This window comes from Podarcis cretensis, assembly GCF_951804945.1.
Source record: "Podarcis cretensis genome assembly, chromosome: 8".
Classification (NCBI taxonomy): domain Eukaryota; kingdom Metazoa; phylum Chordata; class Lepidosauria; order Squamata; family Lacertidae; genus Podarcis; species Podarcis cretensis.
The window spans coordinates 1235082-1246845 of record NC_137177.1 but is presented as its reverse complement, the minus strand read 5'-3'; the positions used below and the strand labels follow the sequence as shown (position 1 = coordinate 1246845).

The 11764-nt window shown below is 49.0% G+C and overlaps 1 protein-coding gene across 1 annotated transcript; it reads left to right on the top strand.

Moving 5' to 3' along the window:
* The first annotated feature begins 707 nt into the window (after positions 1 to 707).
* TBCB (tubulin folding cofactor B) lies at positions 708 to 10767 on the top strand. Its single transcript, XM_079985751.1, has 6 exons — positions 708 to 888; positions 3779 to 3922; positions 4980 to 5076; positions 6345 to 6536; positions 8814 to 8886; positions 10030 to 10767. The coding sequence occupies exons 1-6, from the start codon at positions 775 to 777 to the stop codon at positions 10148 to 10150; spliced, it is 741 nt and encodes a 246-aa protein (XP_079841877.1). The 5' UTR covers positions 708 to 774; the 3' UTR covers positions 10151 to 10767.
* Positions 10768 to 11764: the final 997 nt, after the last annotated feature.

The window sequence follows — 11764 nt, the reverse complement described above, 5'->3', positions numbered from 1 at the left end:
GTCATCTAGTCCAACCCACTGCAACAGTTCCTGGGAACCATAGTTTGCAAAGGGTCCTGGGAACTGTAGCTCCCTAAAGGCGAGAGCAAAAAAATATATTAAAAAAGCTTCACCTTTGGGCATATTTGGGCGGAGCCCACCTTATTCCATTTCAACAGGCTATGTTTTGGAGCCTGAGCCAAACTGGGATGTGCAATGACGAGTAGGAATATTAGTACTATTAGTATTCTTACTACAAGTACTACTAGTACTACTAGTCTGGCAAACCTCCCCCTCTCGGCCTCCGCTCCCCATCGGCGAATGCCTGCCTGCCTGCCATCCCGGTTAGTACTCTCAGTATTATTACTACGAGTACTACTAGTACTACATACCTTCCCCCCGCCCCTCCCTCCGCTGCGTCCATCCTCCGCCAGGAGCCTTGCCCTCCCTTCCCGCCGGCTTCAGCCCCCACCTTCGCTCCCGCACCCTTCCTCGCCATTGGCCACTCTAGAAACATCCCGGCTTCCTATTGGTGGATTCCCCGCTGGGGCTTCACGGAGGAGAGAGCCGCGGCGAGGGAAACGGGAGCCTGAGCTCCGTTTTTCTTGGTGCGTGGTGGCGAGCCTCGGACGCTGATTGGCGTAGGAGCGTCACGAGGGCGGGCCGGGCGCGGGGCGATTGGCTGGCGGAGGGAGCGGCCGGCGCCTGATTGGCCGGGCGGCGGGAGCGGCCCGTGAGGGGATTCTGAGGCGGCGGTTTCTCGGCTCCGGGCTTCGGGCGGGCGGCCGGGTCGGGATGAGCGTCGTGACGGGGACGCCCGCGGTGGTGTCCGTCTCCATCAGCAGCAGCCTCAACTCCTTCCGGGCCCTCAAGAGATACGCCCGGGGGCTCACCCTCGCCGAGTTCAAGGTGAGAGGGACGTCGGGACGCGCCGACACGTGTCGAGGAAGAACGCGTGTTCTTCAGCCGAAGGGGGAGGAGACCCCCCTGGCCTCCCCCCTTATAAAGAGGGCGATAAGGAGCTCCCCCTGCCAAAGAAACTGCCAGTATTATTATTATTATTATTATTATTATTATTATTATTAATGGGGGCTGCTCAAAACCTGCGAGAAACGATCCAGCTTTAGCAGGATGAAAACATCCTATACCCTTTTCAAAAACGCTGGCTCTTTGGGGTTTTTTTTTATTGGGTTTATATTGTTTTTATGTATTTGATATTTTATGTGATCCGCCCTGAGACCTTGGGGTCTAGGGCGGGATGGAAATGAAATTAATTAATTAAACAAACAAACGAACAACAGCAATAATAAATCAGTAGGCAGAGGGTTCTCCTCTGCGCCATCCTGCACCTAAAAGATGCAACTGGAAACAGGCAGGCCTATGATTGCAGCAAAAAAACCAGCACATCCAGTGCCAGATTTATGTATAAGCTAAACAAGCTATAGCTTAGGGCCCCAAAATTTTTTAAGGGGAAAAAAAAGCCGGATGTACATTTCCAAAATATCAGATAAAAAACAAATGACATAAAAACTGCATAGAGCAACAGTGTTTTGTGTTGTGTCGGCTCCTATTTTGTGATGTGCAAATGGCTCTGGATACCTCTGAGGTCCATCAATGACCATCTAGCATCTATTCAACACACAAAAAACAGCGACAATTTGTTGTTGAGAAAGGACAGCTGGACATATAAAAGGCCCCGTTACCTTCAGGAGGTGAGGGCCGCATCAAACCTCAATCCGGCCCTGACAGCAACTCACCAGCCCTTTCCTGAAAAGCAGACATGGATGGGATCCCTCATCTCCCCTGCCCACCCCCCCAAATAATCATAATTATGGCCCTCCCCTCGCAGAAAGGGAGCCGAATTATGACCTTTTGGGAAATTGCCTGGGGGGGGGATGGATCTATACTGGAAAATGGGCCACCGTTTTGTTTTGTTTTGGAAGCAAGCTGTTCACCGCAAACAGCATTCCCAGGGGAGCCTCTTTTCCACTAAAAAGTGGGGTGGGGGTATCAAAGGAGGGGCCTTCCTCCTCCCACCAGACACCCCCCCCCAGCGCACAGTTCAGAGGGGTGCGTCCCTCTCTCAGAAATGGACTTAGAGTAAATCTGAATTCCTCCCATCCCACCAGAGACTGAATTTGGACTCTTCTCCCCTTTCCTCCAGTAGCATTACATCTCCCCCCCCCCAAAAAAAAAAAAGTTCTGGCCTTTACACCAAAAGTGGGGATTCTTAAAACAGTTGAGTTTGGCACAGACTCCTCCATTCTGCCCTCTTGTAATTCCAAACAAAGGTGCATTTCCGGAAGGAATTAGTGCCGAGGGCATTGAAAATATCGAGGGCCCCTGAAGTCCCACTGATTTGGGGGTGGGGGGGTGCTGAGATCACTTTAATGCGTCTGTCCCTGTTGTCTTTGTCCCACTTGGCGTGGCTCAGGGCTCCCCTTGCCGCCGCCAGGAGCATCATCCGAATTGCTTGCTGCTGTTGCTCTGGCCTGCCGCCTGGCCTGTTTGCACAGCAGCACCTGCGGGCTCCCCAGAGAGGTGCCCTGTCCTGGGGTAAGCGACTCCTGCGCTGCTGGCCCCAGCGTGGCCTGTTTGCTTCCACGCCGAATGGGTTTGCGGTGGCAGCAGGGTTGCTGCAGGCGCGTGTGATGGGGTACCAAAGGAATGCAGAGCTGCCCATCCAGCGCCAAACAAAAGGATTTTTCCTTGTGGGAGAATTGGCTCCCTCTGCTTTGACACATTGCAGGGGGAATGTGGGTTTAGGCTTTGCAGCTAGATTTTGAGCTGCATGGCATGCCCTTTACACCCATTGCATGCGGGTGCAGATGGTCGTTGGACTTGCCTCCTGCTCTTGCTTGAAAAGCTGATGCTTTCTTCCACCCATCTGCCCCCCCTCCAATCCCAGGGGGGGGGGACCCTTATATTTGCTTGCTTCAGGTTCCAAACTTGCTCCTCTTTGCTTCTGCCTTTTTTTTGGGGGGGGGGTGTCCTTAGCAGAACAGCATTCGCCCCCATTTGGAGCTCTGGTCCCCAGCAAACAGGCCTGTGTCAACAATAACAAAAATCCTTTTGTGCCACACATCCAAACTGGGATTAACGGCAGCTTGGCAACTGGCGCCCCGTGCCCAGCTGAGTGAGCCGGCCAACCAGCTCTCTTTTTCTCTCCCCCCCCCCCCCATGGCTGCAGCATATGGCCTTGTGCCAAATTCTGCCTTTTGTTTCCCACCAGCATCTCTTTTTCTGCCCTGGCAGTGAGAAACAACCGCAACAATTTAAGGATGGAGCTTGTCCAGCTTTCCCCTCCCTCCACTCAGATGCTGTTTTGCAGCCCCCACCTATGTCAGGAATGTCCCTATCCCCCACTTAGCACCCTGAGCTGGGAGCTGTGCAGGCTGCATCACAGAGGGGAGACCTGTTTCTTGCTCAGAGGTGTAGAGCCTTGGTCCGCAACGAGTTTCTCTGCAGAGCCATTTTGTGAAGTAATTGAGGGGTTGGGTGGGCAACCCCGCCCCCTAAAGTGCCTGGCCTGCACACTCTGTTGCCACCGGCTTCAGATTGACAACTGGCAGGCCAAAAAGCATCTTTCGTACAGCAAACTTGTTGCTGACCTTAGCTTCGCAGTCCCCACTAAGATGCCTTGATGTATCCCCATCACGAGAGGTCACAATCACCCCTGGTCCCATTAGTGTTACGTTACTGTTGTGGTTACAGAGCGAGGGGGGCGGTATTTCACATCATCTGTTGCCTGTGATAAATACTCTTCTTCCCCTTCTGCCTGGTGCTTCTGTCTGAACAGTGTAAGCTGGAACTGGTTGTGGGAAGTCCGGCATCATGCATGGACCTCGAGCTCTATACTCCGGACGACAAGTTTGTGATGAAACTCGACAGCGACGAGGCCTTGCTGGGGTCTTACCCCATCGACGACGGGTGCAGGATTCATGTGAGTGTTGGGCTGGTTCTTCCCTGGATCAAAAGGCTCTCATAATACTTTTGCTATTGCAAGAAATTGGGGGAAGCTGCCTTGGGGCCGGGATTGCATGAGGGCCTCTTACGCTTCTGATAAGAAGCCACCTTCTGATTTCTGTTGCTGTCCCTCTGTTTCCCCCTAGTATTTATCTAGAAGCATCAATGTGCTGTCAGACATGTGCCGTCAAGGGCCTACTCTCCCCTTATCGTACTGTTCCCCAAAGCTGGGGATGGCAGAGGCCCTGATGAGACTCCACTGCCAAGTAAAAGCATTTCAGCAATTGAAAGACCACTGCTGTAGGTCTTCTGTGCTGCTGTGTACACTAACCTGTTTTTGGAAATGATAGGTTTATTCAATGTGTTTTTAGGTGCTTGTTGTATGTTTTAATATGTTGACAACCCCCCTGTGATCAGAATGATGTGATGAAGGGCAGTCTACTGGTGTTGCTAGTAAATGTCAATAAACAAAATTTAAAAAATACAATTCTCTGTGAAGAATGAGAGGACAGGTCCCTGCTGCATGGAGGGGGGGGGGAGAATAAGCATTTATTTCAGTTGCATGCGCTTGGTCCTATTTGCAGTAAGTTATGGAGATTACTGGGTTCTGCCAAAGGATTTGTGAGTGCGTGACGAAAGTGAGGTTCCCTTGCTACTGAAATGTAGTTTGCACATTTCATGGGAATGGGGACCCTGCTTTCTTCCATTGCTTAATGTTGCTCTGAACAGCATTATGCACATTGGTGCCACACGGCAAATAACTAAATTATGTGACCTATTGATGTTTGGAGTATTTTCCATAGTGGGGTCTATTCCTAGTAGTAACTGTGTCACTGTGTTCTATATATAAATTTAATCCTTATTAAAAAAAAGATGGAATGAAACATGCGGCACATGGCCATCTGTGAACTAGAACTTAGAGCCCCTTTGCAACTGGTGGCAACAAATGCCTTAAAAAAAAAAAGCTTAGAAATTGCTCTTTTGCTTCTGCCTTTAAAAAATAAATGAAATGACTATGTTTTTGGGGTCTGTAGGTTATTGACAGGAGCGGTGCAACCATCGGGGAATACGAAAATGTGTCAAATGTAGAGAAGTTCGAGATAACTGATGCTGAATATGACAAGCGAACAGGTGAGAGCTGATGGCAGTGTCCCAAATGAATCTATGTTTGAAAGAAAAGAGTCTGTCTAATCCCATCAGTTGTTTCTTAGGTTTTTGAAACTGGCTCCTCATTTGTGTGTTGGGTTCCAGCTGCTCACATTCTTGGATGGCTTCGAAAGAGGTTGAGACAAACCGCTTCTGGTGCAACGGGACACTGTCACAAGTGCCAGAGCCATGGAAACACTTTTTAACTTCCCGCTGCAGTGGTACCTATTAATTTACTTGCACTGGTATACTTTCAAACTGCTGGGTTCGCAGAAGCTAGGACAGAGCAACGGGAGCTCACCGTATCACAGGGATTTGAACTGACGACCGATTGGAAGGTTGGCAGTTCAAATCTGTGCGACGGAGTGAGCTCCTGTTCCTCTATCCCAGCTTTGGCCAACCTAGCAGTTCGAAAGCATGACAACGTGATTAGATAAATAGATGTGTGGCAGGAAGGTAAATGGCATTTCCGTGTGCTCTGGCACTTGTCACGGTCCTCCATGTGCCAGTAGCGGTTTAGTCATGCTGGCCACATGACCCAGAAAGCTGTCTGTGGTCAAACATCGGCTCCCTCAGCCTGAAGAGTGATGAGCATTGCACCCCATAGTCGCCTTTGACGGGGCTTAACAGTCCAGGGTTACCTTCACCTTGCCTGGGTAAGAGAAGACTGATAGTATAGCCATTTCCAAATATCTAAAGGGTTGTCACTTGGAAGAGGGAAGAAGCTTGTTTTCTGCTAGTACAGAGGGCAGGACTCGAACCAGTAGATTCAAGCTACAAGAAAGGTGATTCCAACTAAGCATCAGGAAGAACTTTCTGACAGTAAGAGTCGTTTGACAGTGGAACGGACTCCCTCGGGAGCTGGTGGATTCTGCTTCGTTGGAGGCTTTTAAGCAGAGGTTGGGTGGCCATCTGTTCTGGATGCTTGAGCTGAGATTCCTGCATTGCAGGGGTTGGGCTAGATGACCCTCAAGGTCCCTTCCAACTGTACAGAAGAAGAGTGCCGTTGTGCTCAGGCCCTGCTTGTGAACTTCCCGTTCAGGTTGGCCACCCTGAGAACAGGCTGCTGGGCCAGATAGACCTTGGTTCCCTTGCTTGAGTGAACTAATTCATAGAGGGCTCAGCGGTACCGTTGTAGATGGCCTTGCTTCAGTCGGAGTGTTTCTTGAAGGAACCCAGCTTCCTCTTTGCGGCTTGAAGGGAAGCAAGTTTACTCCTTTGGAACGATTCCCGCCATTCTCTGTGTCCTGCAGATACAGCACGCTCCTTCATGAAAACAAGTAAGCTGGGGCAGTACAATGCGGAAGAAATGGTGAAGAGGGAAGCCGAGAGGGAGCAGAAGCTGCTGGAGGAGAAGGCCCTGGCGGAAGCCATTTCCGTGGGGTCGAGGTGTGAGGTGCGGGCAGCGGGGCAGCCCAACAAGCGGGGGACAGTGATGTACGTTGGTGAGTACCTGGGCGCGTGTCCCTACTTCCTGCCCTGTAGAAGAGAATCACTTTGTAGGGAGTGGATAGGGGGGCATTTAAAATATGGTGCAGAAACCAGTGTGAGAAGCAGTTTGAAGTCTTATTTGGTTTTGCTTTATAAACCAGGTGAAGAATTCTGTAACGCATTTGGCACCACTGGGGAGATGAGTTGGTTAGCACAGCCTTGCTGAGAACGCCAAGGTTGCAGGTTCCATCCCCATATGGGACAGCTGCATATTCCTGCCTTGCAGGGGCTGGACTAGATTGGCTGGATCGATCCATCAACTTCTCTTGGATGATTTAGAAGGATTCCGTCTGGCATCACTTTTGCTGTGCGTGTACGTCACTATCCACACTCAGCAGAGTTACATCTCAACGCAGCTCCATCCTTGGAATCGTCTTCAGGGTTCAATGTTCACACATTAGGCAATAAACATTCATGGCCGCCATAAAGATTCGGTCAAGTGTAGAAGTTTGCTTGTCAGGCTAGCAAATATATACAGACATTCGCCACTGCCAGGGTCTAGGCATGCTTAGAGTCCCACAAGAGTCCAATACACTCTCTCTCTGCTTCTTTTATTTATGCAATAATTTTTATTAGTTTTCAATTACAACAATCCAATCATTATAACAATGCCAGATTATAATACAATTAATAATACCAATCATTGAGATGCCAAATTACACAATTTAGGTGGCCTCCCGCATGCTAGAATTCATGGTTTGATGGTTTCCTTTATTTCTGTGTTCCAAAGACTTATAAATTTCAATTACGCTCCAGTCCAGATACCAGCTCCTTATATCACAGCTGCAATTTTAATGACTTCCATTCGTATTGACACATTGAATAATTTCTGCACCTGCAGATGAAGCATTCAAACTCTCTCCTTCCTGTGCGTCCGTAATATTTCTTCCTTGTAATATATCATGTCTATCTTTTGTCAGTTGCTGTTGTTCTCCAGCATGCCTTGGGCGGTGCTCGTGTCCCATTGTTGTTTCAGAAGATCTCCATTGTTTTACAACTACAAAAGTCACACTGTCCCAATAAGTTTCCAGTTTTCTCCATCTTTTTCTCAGCCTGGGAGGGAGAGCAAGCTGTCAAGGGTTGCCATATTTGAAACAGTGAAAATCTGGACAGAAAAGTTGTTGAAGTTGTGTTTTCTTCACAAAAATAACAAATTGCCATTTTCTAGCTATTTTTCTGGGAAACCGGCAAAAACGGCACTGCTGACATGGGCTGGATTCTCCCAGACACCTCACCAATTTCCACCTGGAGGCTGCTAGAGACAACGGTATTCCGGATATGTCTGGTCAATTCCAGACCTGTGGTAACCCTATGTAGAGTTGGAAGGGGTCACCTAGTCCCGTCACATCCAGTGCTCTCTCTGCTTCTCATAACTGCAAGAGACAAGTTACAAGTTACACAGAACCATTGTTAACAGTACTTCCTGTCACGCTGCGCATGTCCAAAGAACAGTTACCACAGAAAGTGTCCTTGCATACACAAAAAAACTCCAGCCTTCTGCTTCTTCTTGAAGCTTATTCTCTGTTCTTTGTTTCTGGAACAAATGATTCTCTCTCACACACAGAGAGAGAATATCCAACATAGATGACCGCCAGGGTCCCTCCCAACTCTAAGATTTTATGAAATTTGATGGTGCTTTTCAGCTTGAGCAAGGATTATGAGTGTCCCTCCCTCCTTGCAAAAACAGATAAGCTGCTTCAAGTTCCAGTAAGACTTATAGTCCAAAGCACACTTCCATAATAATAATAATAATAATAATAATAATAATAATAATAAAAAAAAAATACCCCACCCATCTGGCTGGGTTTCCCCAGCCACTGTGGGCAGCTTCCAACAGAATATCAAAATACAATACAGTGGTACCTCTGGTTGCGAACGGGATCCGTTCCGGAGGCCCGTTTGCAACATGAAAAGAACGCAACCTGCAGTGGCGTGTCTGCGCACACGTGGGTTGTGACTCACTGCTTCTGCGCATGCATGTGACATCATTTTGCACATCTGCGCGAGTGGCGAAACCCAGAAGGAACCCTTTCCGGTACTTCCAGGTTGCCGCGAGACGTAACCTGAAAGAATGTAACATGAAGCGGACGTAACATGAGGTATGACTGTAGTCTATTAAACATTAAAAGCTTCCCTAAACAGGGCTGCCTTCAGATGTCTTCTAAAAGTCTGGTAGTTGTGCATTGTAAGTTAGGATTGTAAGCTTTCCCCCTTTCCTTTCTTCTCCATAGGCTTAACGGAGTTCAAGCCTGGTTACTGGGTTGGCATCAAGTATGATGAGCCTGTGGGGAAGCACGACGGAAGGTAAAGCCCTCTCTCCACCTGACGTCTCTTGCAGGGCAGTCCTGCCTGGCCTGGGCCCCCGAAGTGGGTCGTAATGGGGTCTGGGTGACTCTGGCAGCTTCATAGCTTCACGTTGAAGCATCAGCGTGTTCCCACCTTAACTTCTGGCACATTGTCGGCACGTGTTTTAGGTCTACGTCTAAAGGCAGTCCACAGAGTGTTGCAGGGGCACTAAACTTAACATTCAGCGTGTGTGTTGGTTTTTTTTAGTCTTTGTCAATTCATTTTGGGCTGCCTTAGAAAGATAAAAACAAGTCCGAGTTTGCTTCAAGTCTTCCTCTGTAGTGTTGCTGGCAGCTATTCAATAAATATATGGCTTCTCCGTTGAGAAGGACAAGAGTGCAGAATGTTGTATTGGGTACAGAATTCTGCCAGAGGGGTGACTGAATAACATTTCCAGCGGTTGGAGGCAGAATGTCAGAGCCCCACATGGTTATTATTAATGATTTTATTATTATATGCCGGTCATCTGACTAGGTTTCCCCTGCCACTCTGGGCGGCTCACAACAAAATATCAAAAACACAGTAAAACCTCAGCCTTCCCTGAGCAGGGCTGCCTTCAGGTGTCTTCTAAAAGTCAAATACAGTGGTACCTTGGTTTACGAACTTAATCCGTTCCGGAAGTCCCTTCTTAAACCAAAGCGTTCTTAAACCAAGGTGTGCTTTCCTATATCAGCGGGGGGACTCAATTTACAAATGGAACACACTCAACAGGACGTGCAGCCTGTTCTGCTTCCAAGGCAAAGTTCACAAACCAAAACACCTACTTTCAGGTTTGCAGTGTTCTTAATCCAAGTTGTTCATAAACCAAGCTGTTCTTAAACCACAGCACCACTGTAGTTGTTTTAAAGATTTTTAAAATGGCAGGAGCAGGATAAATAATGCGGAGCAAGAAACTGTGCAAAACAGGCAACTCCTGTAATTGTTACAGGGCACAGAATGTGGATTGCAGAAGTGTTCCTTTTTTAAAAGTCAGCGGCATGTGCTGAGGATCGGGGCTTAGGCCGCCCTTTGAGCTGCTGGGCTTCTCCTCAGACTGCTATCCCTGGAAACCCCCCATCCTGAGTGTGATTCTCTCTCTTCTGCTCTTCCTCTCCTTGGCAGCGTCAACGGAAAGCAGTACTTTGAGTGCCAGCTCAAGTATGGGGCCTTTGTGAAGCCTCGCTTCGTCACCGTGGGGGATTTCCCAGAAGAGGTGGACTACGGCCTGGACGATGAAATGTGACGGGGAGACGAAGAGGTGCAGGGGTGGCTGAAGGAAGCAGAGCGGGTCGCCATGCGGCCTCTGTTAATGGCTGGCTGTTGCGCTCTGATCCCATGCGCAAGGTCACTTGAGCAAGCCAAAGGGAGAAGGCGCGAAAAGCCGCTGTGTGTTCTTCGACTTGTGTTGGTGGTTCCCCCCCCCCCCCCGCTTCCCTTTCCCTTGGTTGTCTCTTGTCTGTTCTGTGAAGATGCTATATCCCCTTGGTTTTTCTCATGTTTACACCCTTCTGTGCCAGCTCAGTTAGCCCAGAGAAAACTGGAGTCTCCTTGCCTTGTTGCAGCAATCCTTGAAAGGGTGAGGCCTGGGGGTGGCAGCAAAGTCGCTCCTGATTCCCCCATCCCAGTAGTAAGGCCTGCTGGTTGCAGAAGCAGTTAGTTGAGCAGGTTGAAAAGAGTTGAACCTCTGAGCAGATTTGTACAAGACCTTTCCTGCTTTTTTTAAAAAAAGTAAACGCAGACATTTCTATGACCATGTATTCCCCCCCCCCCCATTTGTTTTGTTTTTTTGTGCTACTGGCCGATGCTATGTGAATATGATAAATTAAAAAAAGTTGGTGGGAAAATACATTCCAGACACGAGTGCTGCTTCTGTGTGAGCTTCTTCCATCTTGCGCACCGAGTTCCTGGGGGTCCTGGCCGGGTGGAGGTATAGGAGGTCGTCTTGCAGCAGCCCTTCAGATCCTTGGATCTCTTTGCCTTGCTTTCCAGATCACTTCAGCTGGAGATTCCACGGAAGGAACCTGGAGCCTTTTGCAAGGGAAAGTGTGTGCAGCACGGCCACTGGGCTCTTCTCCCCCGGCCTCTGAAGATTACAAATACTGGTGGGGTGGGGGTGACCCATTAGTACCAATGATGAGGAACCCACATCAGCCCCACCCAGCATGGCCAGTGGTGGAGGGTGATGAGAGTTTTAGTCCAGCATTCATTAGGAGGGCCACAGATTCCCCATCCTTCCTCTAGTGTGATCTCCAGGCTGCCTTGACTGCAAGGACTGCTTTGTTTCTGCTCTTCTAGGGAAGCACCTGCTAAATTCATATTCTCTCTCTCCTTATTAACACTGATTTTCTCTGCACCTGCTTCAAGCTGCTAGTTGTCATCTGCCCCTTGCGCTGCTTTCACTCTGTTCATTCTGCCTAAGTGGAATTCCGCTTTTTCCCTCCTTTCTCGTTTTTGCACCCACGGTATTCCTCAGTCTTGCTCAGCTGGTCCCGTTTCCCTTCAAAATCCTTCATCGCCCAGGCCTCAACTCGTTTGCTCGTCATCCGACTTATCTTTCTCCCGCCTCCTTTGTTCACCCTGGTTTCTCTCCCAGCCCTTCCCGAATCTTAAGCTCTGTGGTCAAGGGCCACGTCATTTAGGAGGGTGCTGTTGCATCTCGCTCACAGCTGGGCTGGATAAATGCAGTAGTAATTGGGGAGCTTTTCATGTAGTTGAGCAAAAAGGAATGTGAGTGAAAACTTAAGCCTCCCCTGAAATGTGACCATTGTGGTCTTGTGGCTGCAGCATTCTGCAAGCTTGCCAAATATATATATATATTTGCGTCCCTTGCCTGGGAAGGTTAGGTAGTGGGCTCAAA